The sequence below is a fragment of the Phocoena phocoena genome, chromosome 5, assembly GCF_963924675.1.
Source record: "Phocoena phocoena chromosome 5, mPhoPho1.1, whole genome shotgun sequence".
In the NCBI taxonomy this organism is placed as follows: Eukaryota; Metazoa; Chordata; class Mammalia; order Artiodactyla; family Phocoenidae; genus Phocoena; species Phocoena phocoena.
This window is the reverse complement of record NC_089223.1, coordinates 62,820,491-62,836,846: the sequence shown is the minus strand read 5'-3', so window position 1 is coordinate 62,836,846 and position 16,356 is coordinate 62,820,491. Positions and strand designations below refer to the sequence as shown.

The 16,356-nt window shown below is 38.6% G+C and overlaps 1 protein-coding gene across 2 annotated transcripts; it reads right to left on the bottom strand.

Annotated features, from left to right (window-relative positions):
* Positions 1-15,053: 15,053 nt before the first annotated feature.
* On the bottom strand, positions 15,054-15,431 carry LOC136123824 (ragulator complex protein LAMTOR2-like). 2 transcript variants are annotated; one of them, XM_065878184.1, is made up of 2 exons: positions 15,192-15,431; positions 15,054-15,110 (listed from the first exon to the last, which is right to left on the bottom strand). In XM_065878184.1, exons 1-2 carry the CDS (start codon positions 15,429-15,431, stop codon positions 15,054-15,056), a joined length of 297 nt encoding a protein of 98 aa, XP_065734256.1. The 2 variants fall into 2 exon arrangements, with proteins under 2 accessions (XP_065734256.1, XP_065734255.1); XM_065878183.1 differs by having other exon boundaries at positions 15,054-15,431.
* Positions 15,432-16,356: the final 925 nt, after the last annotated feature.

Here is a 16,356-nt window from a genome sequence, read left to right as displayed (position 1 = left end):
GCTGTATGAGCTGCTTATAAATTTTGGAGATTAATCCTTTGTCAATTGCTTCATTTGCAAATATTTTCTCCCATTCTGAGGGTTGTCTTTTGGTCTTGTTTATGGTTTCCTTTGCTGTGCAAAAGCTTTGAAGTTTCATTAGGTCCCATTTGTTTATTTTTGTTTTTATTTCCTTTTCTCTAGGAGGTGGGTCAAAAAGGATCTTGCTGTGATTTATGTCATAGAGTGTTCTTGCTATGTTTTCCTCTAAGAGTTTGATAGTTTCTGGTCTTACATTTAGGTCTTTAATCCATTTTGAGCTTATTTTTGTGTATGGTATTAGGAAGTGATCTAATTTCATACTTTTACATGTACCTGTCCAGTTTTCCCAGCACCACTTATTGAAGAGGCTGTCCTTTCTCTCCTGTACATTCCTGCTTCCTTTATCAAAGATAAGGTGACCATATGTGCGTGGGTTAATCTCTGGGCTTTCTATCCTATTCCATTGATCTATATTTCTGTTTTTGTGCCAGTACCATACTGTCTTGATTACTGTAGCTTTGTAGTATAGTCTGAAGTCAGGGAGCCTGATTCCTCCAGCTCTGTTTTTCGTTCTGAAGGTTGCTTTGGCTATTCAGGGTCTTTTGTGTTTCCATACAGATTGTGAAACTTCTTGTTCTAGTTCTGTGAAAAATGCCAGTTGTAGTTTGATAGGGATTGCATTGAATCTGTAGATTCTGTATATGTTTTATAATAGAAGTTTGTACAGAAAACACAGAAGTATTGATAGTTCAGTGTCATAAAAGTAGTACTGCAATAAAATCCTTATAATACAAGTTTACACATATGAGTTTCATTTTGAAATACCACTTTATCAGTTTTCTCCTGAGCATAAAAGTCTTCCAAGCTCACTGTAGTAGGCAATGATTGTTTACTTAGGAGAGGAGAATGGGACTAGAACAGGGAAACTCTTTCACCTCACACATTTCTGAATTGCTTGAATTTATTAGTAGCCGAGTTTATGTGATGACAACCCAACTTAAACTGCTAAAAACAAACAAAAAATGTGTTGGGGGGGATATTGAATGGACAGCATGCCAGTTCACAGAATCAAAGGAAAAGCTGACCAACTAAGCATAAACTGTGGCAGGGTAGACAACTGGGGCGCCCCAGGGACCCTACGGCCTGGAACTGGAATGCTGAGCTCCACCAAGACTCTCTGGGTCTCGGGTCTCTGCTCCCCGTGGCATATTGGCCTCATGCTCTCCTACTGCAGCCTTTCTTTGTAGTGAGGGATCATGGCTTCCAGCAGCTTTCAGTGACAAAGACTCTCAATCCCACCACCTAAAAGGAAAAGGGCTCTTCTCTGAGGGAGGACTCTGAATGGTCAGAAACCCACTGCAGACCAGCCTCTGTGACCAGGGTAGGGGGAATTATTACTGGTCATGACTGGTCTAATTTGGACCAGGTGCTCACCCTTCAACCTATCACCAGGGTCAGGGATACAGGATCTTGTAAGAAGGCGGCAGCTCCATTCAGCCGGAAGTCTGGAGTGGAGTGGAGGAGAGTGGGAAGCAGAAACAGTGCTTTTTTGGAGCAAAAGAAGGAAGAGCTGCTGGGCAAAACAGGTGATTAGTGTATGCTACATGAGCGTAATTTTCTTCTAAATATTTTTAAGTTATTTTCATCATGTGTATATATACATTCAAGTGCCAAGAATGTATTTATAAGGATATTCTCTGAAATAGTTTTATAATCATTAAAAACTGTAAGCAGCCTATAGTTAATATCTACTGATATTTTTTCTTCTTGAATTTTTCCCTTTTTTCCCTCTGAGAACATTGCACCCAAGTGCTCATCTCAGCTGAACCAATCACATATCACCCTACTTCCTGTGACTACAGCAATTGGCCTGAAGGGTGGGTGTGTGATCCAGCGTGAACCAGTCTGTCTTGACCCAGAAAAGGGTCATTTTCTTTTCAGGTAGTGAGGCAGTGGGGCTGTGACTCAGGCAGACTTTTTCACCTGGAGCTGTTACAAAAGAGTTATCTCCTGTCAGGTCAGGAAGCTGCTAGGATACCATCTGGAGCCGCCAATTCTGCCTCCCACACGGGGCATAAAGCTAGTCTATGAAGGAAGCTGTTTATGCTGAAATAAACAGAGATGAGACATGAAGAGACAGGGAGTCCTGATGGGTTAGAGGCCCTGGTTGCAGGCACCCTCTGAGGCTAACACGCCCCCGCCCCGTCCCCCCACTCTTCTGCAAATATGACTAAATGGGCCAATTTCCTCCTTACCTAAGGCTAGTTTGAATTGGGATTCTTCCAGTTTCAGCCACGAGACTCCTAATATCTGAATACAGATCAATAGAGCTGGATAACTTATGGCACAGTAAAATACTTTTAAGTGTAGCTTTTAAAAAGAACAAACTACATATATTGACGTAAAAAACAAATATAAGGAGAGAAGCAAGTTTATAGGGCAGGGGTGTGTTTCTGTGTGTGTGTGATTTTATATACACCACATACTCACGGAGACTGTGTTCCAAAAGGTTACTTCTGGAGGCTAGTATCCGAAAGACTTTCACTTTTTAAATATATTTCTGTATATTTTTTAAAAAAATAAATTTATTTATTTATTTTTGGCTGCGTTGGGTCTTCGTTGCTGCCCATGGGCTTTCTCTAGTTGAGGCGAGCGGGGGCTACTCTTCATTGCAGTGCACAGGCTTCTCATTGCAGTGGCTTTTCTTGTTGCGGAGCATGGGCTCTAGACTCGCAGGGTTGAGAAGCTGTGGCACGTGGGCTTAGCTGCTCCACAGCATGTGGGATCTTCCCAGACCAGGGCTCAAACCCGTGTCCCCTGCATTGGCAGGTGGAGTCTTAACCACTCTATCACCAGGGAAGCCCTCTGTGTACTTTTTTAACTTTCTGAAAATCATACATCACTTTTATAAAACTTTTAAGCCAAAAATAACTACAGGACATAATGTAATTGTGGCACATTTATGTTATACAACTTCCCACTTCATTGCCTCTATCCCATTTAAGAACAGAGATCTGGGAATTTGGAGACCAGGCTTCTAGTCCAGACTGTTTTGCATGTATTCTATAACCTTGGACAAGTTGGTTTGCCTCTGCAGGCCTCAGTTTCTTCCTCCTTAAGAGGGGTACTTAAGTAACAGTAGCTACTATTTCAGTGGTTTCTATGTGCCAAGTGCTGTGCTGAGCAGTTTCCTCACAGCAGTTCCATGGGTTGAGCATTATCCCCCTTTTCCAGATAAGAAAACAGAAGCTCAAGTAAGTCTTGGAATCAGAATTCAAATTCACATTTAGCCCATCCCCCAAAGCCATGTTCTTTTCACTACACACTCTCCCAGCCACCTCTTGCCTCACGGTCTCACAGTTTCCTAGCCCTGGAATGCACTTAAATCCAGGACTTGACTCAAAATCCTCTATCTGGAAAACACTATCTTTCTAAATTAAACTTAGGTCACTTTTGTTATCGCTATGTCTGTTCTTTTTTTTTTTTTTAATATTTATTTATTTGGCTGAGCCAGGTCTTAGTTGTGGCATGCAGGATCTTTAGTTGCAGCATGCGGGATCTTTCAGTTGCAGCATGTGGGATCTAGTTCCCTGACCAGGAATCAAATCCGGGCCCCCTGCGTTGGGAGCGCAGAGTCTTAGCCACTGGACCACTAGGGAAGTCCCTCTGTCTATTCTTTATGTTACATCAAACTCTAAGACAGAATGTCTCAACCTCAGCACTACTGACATTTTGGACTGAAAATTTCTTGGTTGTTGGGAGCTGGATGTCTTTGGCAGCATCCCTGGCTTCTACCCGCTATATGTCAGGAGCACCCACCCTTCAAGTTGTGACACCAAAGATGTTTCCAGACATAGTTGCAAATGTCCCCTGGGGGAAAATCACCCAGGGTTGAGAATCAGTGTTCTAAAAGAAGGGAAAAGGCAAATTCCTGCATTAACCCTGGAGTAAAATTGTATTGAAAAGAGACATGGAATCTTGTATTTTTACCTGCATGATTCTTGGACTCTACCAGCTCTGGCTAAAGTCAGCTCCAGTGTCTCACATTATTTGCTCTGTGCAGAACACTGTACCAGTTACACATACATTATATATCCAAGATTTAGGGAAATGGGGAAGGAGAATAAACCTTGCCCTCTCAAAAATGACTCTACTTCCTTAGTGAAATTCACATTTGCCTGAGAAGAAAAGAGCCACATGAGGCTGCTGAGTGAGAATGGACATTCAACAGGGAACAGTGGTAATTGAATACAATGCTAATTTTATTCCACCCAAATAAAGCAGTACATAGGTCACCTGGGCAATAAGCTTAACTCAAGGGACAAAAGCCAAAAAACAAGGATTTTGTTGTTGTTTTATCAGTCACTGCCCACTTACACAACTCATCTCAGAAAATATGGGTTAAAAAATCTCATGCATAGAAACACAGGAAAAGAGAAAAAGGGAAAAATGAAGTTCATGTAGTGTGCAGTTGCAGGTGGTTTCTCCAATTTCCTTTCTGGTCCATCAGCATGGTCCACTTCGGATTACCTTAATATCATGACCATCGTCCCTGCAAATCGAACAACCATAAAAACATTTATTATTAAATTTCCCCCTGTACCCATCTTGAGTTCTTGTGGCTGGACTAACAATAAAATGGACACAAGACAGATTAACAGGAGAAAAAGAAATTTTCATTCTTGTGCACGGAGTTCTCATAGAAATGGGACCTAATAAGTGACCAAAGCAGGCAGATTTTATACATTTTAGACAAAGAAACAATAAATTTGTGAGGAATTGACAAAGAAACTTAGGCTCTGGGAGCTTAATTAGTAAAGAATCTAAAGAGAGCTTTGGCTTGGGGTAGTAAATTAAAGAAGTAACAAGGTTTGTTTATACAGGCTTTTCAGCTCTGATTTCCCTATGTTTGGTGATAAGAGTGTCCTTCTACCTCAAGAAGCAGGGAATGCATCTTTCATATGATTTATTTCCTCCTCTCAGGGAGACAGAGAGAAGGGTCAAAGTGTAACTCTTGCATCGGCTCTTTCTTAAGTAAATTTAATTCAAAATAATTAATATGGCATTGAGGCATATTTTGGGGTGGCTTGCCCTGGGCCTCAACGGTTCCCTCTTCTAAAACTTCCTTGGCAATCTCACATATTAAAAGTCAAGCTGATAGAGTGTTCCATCCCACTAAACCAGTCTCTCAGACTTGACAGTAAGTCAGATGAGTTAAGCTCATTTCAGGTGATGCAGGTGGCATCCCAAAGTTAGGCCTATGCTGCAAGCAATCAGGCATTTAATAAGAGGCATATCAGAACTTCCCTCGTGGTGCAGTAGTTAAGAATCTGCCTGCCAATGCAGGGGACACAGGTTCGAGCCCTGGTCTGGGAAGATTCCACATGCTGCAGAGCAACTGAGCCCATGCGCAACAACTACTGAGCCTGCACTCTGAAGCCCACAAGCCACAACTACTGAGCCCTCGTGCCACAACTACTGAAGCCTGTGCACCTAGAGACCATGATCCGCAACAAGAGAAGCCACTGCAGTGAGAAGCCCATGCACTGCAATGAAGAGTAGCCCCCGCTTGCTGCAACTAGAGAAAAGCCCCAAAATAAATAAATAAATAATTTAATTTAAAAAAATAAATAAGAGGCATGTCTATGGAAACAAAGGAAAAACAGAGGTTAGTGATTGGAGCAGATTATAAACCAGTTTCTGAGCCCAGGGGTCAGTCAGTTAAGATTTCTAGATGTCAGGGTCAAAGCATCTTTTGCAATTTGAAATGTCTCTGATGATGTCATCAGGTGTTCAGGTAAACTTTCTGAGCTGCTCATACAGCAACAGGCACAAAGATTGTTTAAATATGAGCTTTTGAAGTTTATTTCAAATTGTCTAGCTTCAGTTTGTAGGGCTTCATAAAAAAAGGGCAGTTTTAGTTTTCAGTGATTTCAGATAAAAAAAATAATAGGACAAATTTGGAAAGGATGGTTTGGAGAGTAATAGCCTGATATAGGAGGAAACTTGAAGAATTCAGGATATAGTCTATTTTACAGGTAAATAACAAAACCCTCAAAGACAATGAACAGAACTAGAATTTGGTGTCTACAAGTGTGTATTATAGTTTCTGCTGAAACATAATTTTCTCTCTACAATTACCCCCAGTTTTTACCAAAGATAGCCAAGTTAGACTAATTTGTTTGCAAAATAAGTCTAGATTCAATAACCTTGGCCTGGTTGTTTACATAAGTACAGCAAGAATAGTGATTGAGCATATGGACTATTTTAAATCTGCTTTGCTGGAACTTTTTATGAGGAATCTCAGATTGAATTTTTTTTTTAAGATTTTTTTGATGTGGACAATTTTTAAAGTCTTTATTGAATTTGTTACAATATTGCTTCTGTTTTTGTTTTTTGTTTTTGGCCGTGCAGCATGTGGGATCTTAGCTCCCTGACCAGGCATCAAACCCACACCCCTTGCATTGGAAGGCAAAGCCTTAACCACTGGACCACCAAGGAAGTCCCTCAGATTGAATTTTTAATAGCCTCTCAAGGCTAAGAAACCAAGCCGAACATTCGCCAACAGACTTTGCCTGCAATAGGTATAGATTTGGGTGAATTCCTTTCTTCACGAGGTCCTCAAAATAAACTATTTCCTGGGTCTGCCAGGAAATGACCCTCCCTATTCACCTGGTAAGGCTGCTGAAAGGCTACTTTCACCTGAAAGTAAGGTACTAGGCTGTTTTTCCAAGAGGCTTTATTGGCTACATAAAGTCAACCTTAGTTTCTCAAAGCTGTCTGGTCATATCTGAGTCTATGCATGTCTCTCTCCAATATGACATTCCAGTCAAAGCGGTGATAATATTATATAATCAATGTTTCCAATTGTGTTTTGTTATAAGAAAAACAGATTCTTACTGAACTTATGCAAATAACTATATTGCCAAGAAAATAAGAGTACTCACTGAGAGTTTCTGAATTCTGGAGGGATCCAGTAGAGAGAAAAAGATAAATGTTCCAATGCTGCTTAGAAACCTATAATGGACCAAATTGTTCTAAGTCACAGCTTAAGAGAAAAGAGAAAAAAGTCTCCTTAAATCTGGAGAAACAAAAAATTTTAAAAATCAGCAATGTTTCAAATTTTAATAAATCATAAAAAATTATAATTATCTTCCTCAGTTTATTTGGTCCCATAATTAATTCTTGCTCCACTTGATCTTTTGTTAGAAATTTTTTGAAGCCATCAGTTTCTCCATTAGGGTTCTGTAAATTCTTACCCAGGTATGATTTGAAAGTCATCAGAAACTTATATTCTAGAATACTTGTTAGATTGCTTTCCATGAATTCCCCTCAAGATAAAACACATTTGCAGAAAGCTTTTGTAAAAGCATGTGAGTAAAACAGTAACTGTGTGTAGATGATAAAAGACTTTAAAATGTGCATTATTGAAGATCTGATTCATTATAATGGAACTGATAAAGAAATTTAGTTATCTCTGAGACACATATCATTTTAAGATAACAGCTAGAATTATGGCTAACATGCTAGGACATATCCAAAGCTTAGGATTTTCAGTTATTTTCTAGAACATTTATGTTAATAACACTTACCCATACAATATGACCTAAGAAGGTTTATCATCATTTACTTGACAATGCTTCCTATGTAATTTAACATACAAAATAAGCCTAATTAATTTAGTATCTCTTTTATAAGGAGAGAAAATAAATTTTTGAGGTGTTCCAGGGGCCCTCTGGAAAACCCCAAAATTATTTCCAGTTCAATAAGACTTCATTTAGAATTTGTTTTTTCGTGCAGTTTGTCAAAAATATCAAACGTTTTTAAAACACTTGGTCAAACAGGATCATAGGTCACTGTGAAAGAATACTGAGCTGCCCATTTAATCAAAGTGATAAAGACATCTCTGGCAAATACAGAAAGTTAAATAGTTGTAAAAAGCCTTAGTTCTTTTAATATTGAAAAGACTTGGTTGGATTTGTGTGTGTGTGTCTTCTAAGTGATCAAAAATCTGATAAAGACAAAACATAGAATCTGTTTTTCTAGACAGATTAAAGGTAAAGAAAACTCTTTTTCTTACAATTTCTTATTAAGACTAGACCAATAATCTAAGAAAACTTTGTCCTTTTAACAGAGGTACATACCAAATTTTAATTTTGCACCAGTTTACTTTTGATATTAAAACTCATTTACTTAATTAAATTCATTTCAGTCTTAGCCAGTCCTGATCACACATAAAATTCCTAAAGATTCTTTTTTTCATAGACCTTTTATAATTGTCTATGTTCATTTTATTTGTCCCTTGTTTTCTTTCCCATTTAGAAATAGCCAACTTTAGGAAAAAATCGCTTTCTCTTTCTTTAACAAAAGCACCTCTTTACCTTTTTTTAGCCCAAAACACATAATACTTCTTTTTTTATTTCTGGTACCTTTAACTACATATATTAATTAGAATTCTTAATCCTTTGAAATCTTAATTTCGGGGGGAAATAAAGAAGTAAACAACTGTGAACTGTATTAACATTTTGCGGCTTGGCAAACGTAAATACATTTCATAATTTCTAGAAATAGATGCCACTTCATAGCACAGTATTTCAATAAAGCACAAGCTATATCTACTAACAGACCCAAACATAACACATCAAAAGTAGGTAAACTTAAACTTGTTTAGCAATTAATGTTTCTGTGTTTTATCTTATTTGGAAATGATATAGACACCCAATGAATTCCCATCATTTAATTTAACTCAGCAAAACTCTAAGGTTGTAAATTAAATTACCAAAGAATTTAGAAAAATAGACACATAATAAAACAATTATTATTAAAAGCCTCAGCTAAAAATTCTTATCTAATTTACATCTATTTAATTCATTTGTTTTTAACAATCATACTTAGTTTACTTATGAAAATTTAATGAGTCATTAAAGCAGCTATTCATTAAGGTTTTCTTTTGGTTTTTTTTGCTGGCAAAATTTGCAACAGAGACAACATAAGCCCATTTGACTAGCAAAACTAGGTAGAACAAAATTTTTTATATGCATTATATTTAATGCTTGTAACTCTGAAGACATACCTATATTAATTAAACCAAAAAGCCTAAAATTAGCTTTTATTTATCAAAGGTTATCCTAGAACTTGAAAAAATTTTGGGTTCTTATTATATTTTTGAGAATTTTAATGTAAGTGCTTGTTTGTTTAGGCCAATTAAGTGGAGCTCTTCTACAAATTAATTTTGGCAATACCATCTAGAGGTAGAAAAATATCTATAATGTACCCATATAGACATATACACAACCAGAGATCTCTTAGTTTTCATTTTAAAACTTTAGTCATGAGTCAGGTACAATAGAAAAGTCACTAGTTTATAAATAAAGTTGAAATACATTAAGTTTACTTGCTCAGATGGCTAACATCTTTTATTATTTGTGGAGAAGACTTAAGATCTGTATTTGCCCTTGACAAATAATTGCAGAAGGGATGTGATTTACTAGAGTTTGGGCAAGAGATCCTTTTAGCAGTTTGTGTTTTAAAAGGCCTCTTTCCCTTTTTTTTTTGGTTTCAGGTTTTACCAATTCAGCTAATCCAGGCTCAGTCTCAGGCAATGTGGGCTGTGTTTACATTTCAAAGACATGATAAGATTTATAGCTTTTAGGGCCAAAGAAAATGTTAGGTTTTCTCCTAGGAGTTCTGGAGTATATTTATCTATTATTTTATATATATATATATATATATATATATATATATTTATTTATTTATTTATTTATTATAAGTCTTAGGGTAATTATTATTTTTAAATAATTTTTAAAGTACAGGACAGTTTTGCTCCAATATCCTGATCTTTTATAATATCTAGAAAGCATTTTGAGAGGAATAGGTAAGGACTGGGAATTGGTAAAGGCAAGTGGAACTTGACTTGTTTCTACAGTTGCATTTCTCATTTTGTACAGTTTTGCAAGACAAAGAAAGTTGTTTCTATTAAACCCTTGAATATTGGCTTCCAGCTGATTTACTTCCTGATTATTTGCAGGAGGCACTGGGGAATTATAGAGGAGATGGGTGATTTTTTTTAGAAGGGGAATTTATGTTGCATCTTACTTTTAGGTCTAATTTCTGTTTTTTCATCTTTATAAGGGCCTACCTAAAGCTCACCATTATACTTTTTTTTCCTTTCAATTTGATCCTCCCATAAGTATCAATATAAGTTATTTATGATGAGAGCTTTCAAAATTTTTTTCCTCTTAAATATAGCCAACTTAAAGGATCCTTTTTCTGGTCATTGATGAGTAGGATCTTGTATTAATTTCAAATACAGACTCAAACCAATAAGCCTTTTTTATGGCTTAACCAAAGATGAAAGAAGTATCTCACAAGAGTATATAGCCCTCACATGATCAAGAAAGTTCACTCCCATAGTTAGTCTAAGAAAGTAAGGCAATGAAGGTTGAGACAACAGCCCATTAAGACAAACTCTCCTGAGAGCTGGTATGGCCAGAGTGCTGACTTTCTGTTTCAAAACCCAAGACTATTCAACTGGCCACCAGATGCACCTTCCAAATGGCTGGGACCAGAGAGAATATTCTCACTGGACACAAAGCTGAGATCTCAGGACATAAAGCAAGGTGGAAGGACAAACTTTATCTGGGTTTATATGGAAGATCCACAGCAAAGTTTGTTTAAGTAGATGCAGGTCTGGTGAGAAACATTAACTCACCAGTCTATGAGGCTGGCTCAAACAGCAGGCTTATAGGAAGGACCTATGCCTGCATTCTGCCCTATGGTTCTTCCTCCTTATGGCAAACAATGCAACAGACAGAGACGAAGAAAAACAGTGACCATCTCTGGGAAGAAAAGAATTCCCAAGAGTTGCTAAGTACAAGGAACTAGCTCAAAAATATTTTCTCCTGCTAATCTAAATTTAGAGAGGGAGTAAGGAACTCTCGCCACTTTCCCTTCCACCAGACCTTGCAGACAGAGATCCAGGAAGCTGACGTGGTAAGAAATCTTACCTTCTGCTGGTCTTTATCAGATGTCTCAGGATCTCTCATCTGCAGTAGCCTCAGGGCGGGAAGCAGGTTCCAGCCAGGCTCCTGCCTGGCTCACCAACTGTCAGGGTTGAATAAATTTCCCCCTCTACCCTCTTGAGTTCTTGTGGCTGGACTAATAGTAAAATGGACACAAGACAGATTAACAGGAGAAAAAGAAAAACTTTTATTTATGTGCACAGAGGTCTCATAGAAATGGGACCTAATAAGTAACCAAAGCAGGCAGCTTTTATTCTTTTTAGACAAAGAAACAATACATTTGTGAGGAATTGACAAGACAAAGAAATTTAGACTTTGGGTAGTTAATTAGTGAAGAATCTATACAGAGTTTTGGCTTAGGGAAGTAAATTAAAGAAGTAACAAGGTTTGTTTTTACAGGCTTTTCAGCTCTGAATTCCCCATCTCTGGCGATTAAGGGTGTCCCTTCTACCTTTCAGATGCAGGGAGTGCATCTTTCATATGAGATTATTTTCCTGCTTTCAGGGAGACAGAGAGGAGGGTCAAAGTGTCTCTCTTGCTGGCTCTTTCTTAAGCAACTTTAATTCACAATAATTAACATGCCATTGAGGCACATTTTGGGGTGACCTGCCCTGGGCCGCCATATTGAAACACTACCTGCCGTACTGAAACTGCCCCACTATTTGTATTAAGAAGACCCATGTCATTATACATTAGATTCTTTACAGGGTGACAATTAATCATTTTTAAAGCTAAATCGAGGGCGAAAGCCCAACTCAGCTATTTTTTTTTCCCTAACCCTAGGGCACAGGGAACCATCCCCAAAGAATCACTCTGAGAAGAAAGACCTAGGTAAATCACTTAAGACTGAGGTCAGAGAATGGCCCCCTGAAATACAAAGCAGCATACCTGGAGTAGAAGTCATGGTCACATGAGCTGGTTAGGTGTTTTACGCTAAGGATGTCAGGTGTAATACACTTATTACTGAGCATTCTACCAGGTAGAGTTATTAAGACCTCTTTTCCAACTAATAGTGCAGGGTGTGTAGGTTACCTGAACGTGCCCTCTGACTTTAAAAGAACACTTAATATTCCACACAATATTCCACAGAGTTGAACTACTAAATATATTCTTTTTGTTTAATTTTTATTTTATATTGGTGTATAGTTGATTTACAACGTTCTGTTAGTCTCAGGTGTACAGCAAAATGATTCAATTATACATTACATATATCCATTCTTTTTCAGATTCTTTTCCCATATAGTTTATTACAGAATATTGAATCGAGTTCCCTGTGCTATACAGTAGGTCCTTGTTGATTACCCATTTTATATATAGTAGTGTATATATGTTAATCCCAAACTCCTAATTTATCCCTCTCCCACCTTTCCCCTTTGGTAACCATAAGTTTGGGGGGTTTTTTTGTTGTTTTTTTAATTATTTATTTATTTATTTTTGGCTGTGTTGGGTCTTCGTTTCTGTGTGAGGGCTTTCTCTAGTTGTGGCAAGCAGGGGCTGCTCTTCATCGCGGTGCGTGGGCCTCTCACTGTCGCGGCCTCTCTTGCTGCGGAGCACAGGCTCCAGATGCGCAGGCTCAGTAGTTGTGGCTCATGGGCCCAGTTGTTCCACGGCATGTGGGATCTTCCCAGACCAGGGCTTGAACCCGTATCCCCTGCATTGGCAGGCAGATTCTCAACCACTGCGCCACCAGGGAAGCCCCATAAGTTTGTTTTTGAAGTCTGTGCGTCTGTTTCTGTTTTGTGAATAAGTTCACTTGTATCATTTGTTTTAGATTCCACATATAATATCATATGATATTTGTCTCTCTCTGTCTTACTTATTTCACTTAGTATGATAATCTCTAGGTCCATCCATGTTGCTGCAGATGGCATTATTTTGTTCTTTTCTATGGCTGAATAATATTCCATTGTATATATGTACCACATCTTCTTTATCCATTCGTCTGTCAGTGGACACTTAGGTTGCTTCCATGTCTTGGCTATTATAAATAGTGCTCTAATGAACACTGGGGTGCATGTACCTTTTCAAATTATGGTTTTCTCCAGATATATGTCCAGGAGTGGGATTGCTGGATCATGTGATAATTTTTTTTTTAAGGCACCTCCATACTGTTCTCCATATTAGTTGTACCAATTTACATTCCCACCAATAGTGTAGGAGGGTTCCCTTTTCTCCACACCCTCTCCAGCATTTTTTTTTTTTTTTTTTCGCGGTACGTGGGCCTCTCACTGCTGTGGCCTCTCCCATTGCGGAGCACAGGCTCTGGACCCACAGGCTCAGCGGCCATGGCTCATGGGCCCAGCCGCTCCACAGCATGTGGGATCCTCCCAGACCGGGGCACGAACCTGTGTCCCCTGCATCGGCAGGCAGACTCTCAACCACTGCGCCACCAGGGAAGCCCCCTCTCCAGCATTTATTGTTTATAGACTTTTTAAAAAATTTTAATTATTTATTTATTTACTTGGCTGAGCCAGGTCTTAGCTGTGACACGCGGGCTATTTGTTGTGGCATGAGGGATCTTTAGTTGAGATATGCGGTATCTAGTTCCCTGACCAAGGATAGAACCCAGGCCCCCTGCATTGGGAGCACAGAGTCTTAACCACTGGACCACCAGGGAAGTCCCTATAGACGTTTTGATGATGGCCATTCTAACTGGTGTGAGGTGATACCTCATTGAGGTTTTGATTTGCATTTCTCTTAGTAATTAGTGATGTTGAGCACCTTTCCATGGGCTTTTTGGCCATCTGTATATCTTCTTTGGAGAAATGTCTATTTAGATATTCTGACCATTTTGGATTGGGTTGTTTGTGTTTTTGATATTGAGCTGCATGATCTGTTTGTGTGTTTTGGAGATTAATCCCCAGTTGGTCGCTTCGTTTGCAAATATTTTCTCCCATTCTGTGGGTTGTTTTTTTGTTTTGTTTATGGCTTCCTCTGTTGTGCAAAAGCTTTTAAGATTAATTAGGTCCCATTTAAAAATTTTTGTTTTTATTTTCATTACTCTAGGAGTTGGATCCAAAAAGATATTGTTTTATTTCATGTCAAAGAGTGTTCTGCCTATGTTTTCCTCTAAGAGTTTTATAGTATCCAGTCTTACATTTTGGTCTTTAATCCATTCTGAGGTTATTTTTGTTTATGGTGTTAGAGAATGTTCTAATTTCATTCTTTTTCATGTAACTGTCCAGTTTTCCCAGCACCATTATTGAAGAGACTGTCTTTTCTCCATTGTATATTCTTGCCTCCTTTATCATAGATTAACTGACCATAGGTGCATGGGTTTATTTCTGGGCTTTCTATCCTGTTCTATTAGTCTATATTTCTATTTTTGTGCCAATACCATACTGTTTTAATTACTGTAACTTTGTAGTATAGTCTGAGGCCATGGAGCCTGATTTCTCCAGCTCCATTTTTCTTTCTCAGGATTGCTTTGGCTATTCGGGGTCTTTTGTGTTTCCATACAAATTTTAAAATTTTTTGTTCTAGTCCTGTGAAAAATGCCATTGGTAATTTGATAGGGATTGCATTGAATCTGGAGATTGCCTTGGATAGCATAGTCATTTTGACAATACTAATTCTTCCAATTCAAGAACATGGTATATCTTTCCATCTGTTTGTGTTGCCTTCACTTTCTTTCATCAGCATCTTATAGCTTTCAGAGTACAGGTCTTTTGCCTCCTTAGGCAGGTTTATTCCTAGGTATGTTATTCTTTTGATGCAATGGTAAATGGGATTGTTTCCTTAATTTCTGTTTCTGATCCTTCGTTGTTAGTGTATAGAAATGCAAGAGATTTCTGTGTATTAACTTTGTATTCTGCAACTTTAGTGAATTCATTCATGAGCTCTAGTAGCTTTCTGCTAGCATCTTTTTTTTTTCAAGACAGGAGTTGAAGTTTATTCTTGGGAAGAACAAAGTCCCCCCAACCCTCCACATCCAGGAAGGCTTCCCCAGGAGGCCCTGCCCCTCCAAATGGTCATCTCTCTTTTCTGAACCCCTGCTTCCACCAACACCCATTATGATGCTGCTACTTGGGTGAGAGGCTCCTTCAGGTACTGCACCAAGGCCTGGGCCTTGGCCTTGAGCATTCCGAAGCCAACAGTCTCCTTGGCATACATGCACAGTAGAAGGTTGGCCACTCGAGTGATGGCTACCCGGCCCTCCATGCAGTCCATGAGGATGAATTTGAGATTGTCTTCATTAAACGCTTGGTTCCCATTCCAGTCGTAGGCCGCCCAGATGTTACTGGTGATAGCAGCGGTGACCCGAGCGTCTGTATCCCCGTAACCGGAGTAGGCCAACAGAGATCCCTCATTATTCAGCAGCAGGGTGCTCTGGATGCCTCCAGTGTTGGCCTGGCTTAGCACCTGGGTCAAAGCCTTGGGACGCAGCATGCCTGCAGCTCCTATCCCTGGGCTTTTGCATCCAGATCCCCGAGTTTCCTACTGCTGCCCTCTGCCTGCTGCTTCCCATAGTCCAGCTGCCCTGCTCCAGAACGCCCTTAGCATCTTTATGATCTTCTATGTATAGTATCAGGTCATCTACAAAGAGTGACAGTTTTACTTCTTGTTTTCCAATTGGGATTCATTTTATTTCTTTTTCTTCTCTGATTGCCATGGCTAGGACTTCCAAAACTATGTCGAATAAAAGTGATGAGAGTGGACATCTTGTCTTGTTCCTGATCTTAGAGGAAATGCTTTCAGCTTTTCACTATTGAGTATGATGTGAGCTGTGGGTTTGTCATATATGGCCTGTATTATGTTGAGGTAGGTTCTCTCTATGCCCACTTTCTGGAGAGTTTTTATCATAAATGTGTGTTGAATTTTGTCAAAAGCTTTTTCTGTATCTATTGAGATGATCATATGGTTTTAATTCTTCAATTTGTTAATGTGGTATATCACACTGATTTGCAGATATTGAAAAATCCTTGCATTCCTGAGATAAATCCCACTTGATCATGGTGTATGATCCTTTTCGTTTTTTTTTTTTTTTTTGGTGTATTATCCTTTTAATGTATTCTTAGATTTGGTTTTCTAGTATTTTGTTGAGAATTTGTGCTTCTATGTTCATCAGTGATATTGGCCTGTAATTTTCTTTTTTTGTGGTATTTTTCTCTGGGTTTGGTATCAGGGTGATGGTGGACTCATAGAATGAGTTTGGGAGTACTCCTTCCTCTTCAGTTTTTTGGAATACAGTAAGTACCCTACATATGAATGAGTTCTGTTCCATGAGTGCATTCATAAGTCCAATTCATTCGTAAGTCCAACAAAGTTAGACTAGGTACCCAATTAACACAATTGGCTATATAGTACTGTACTG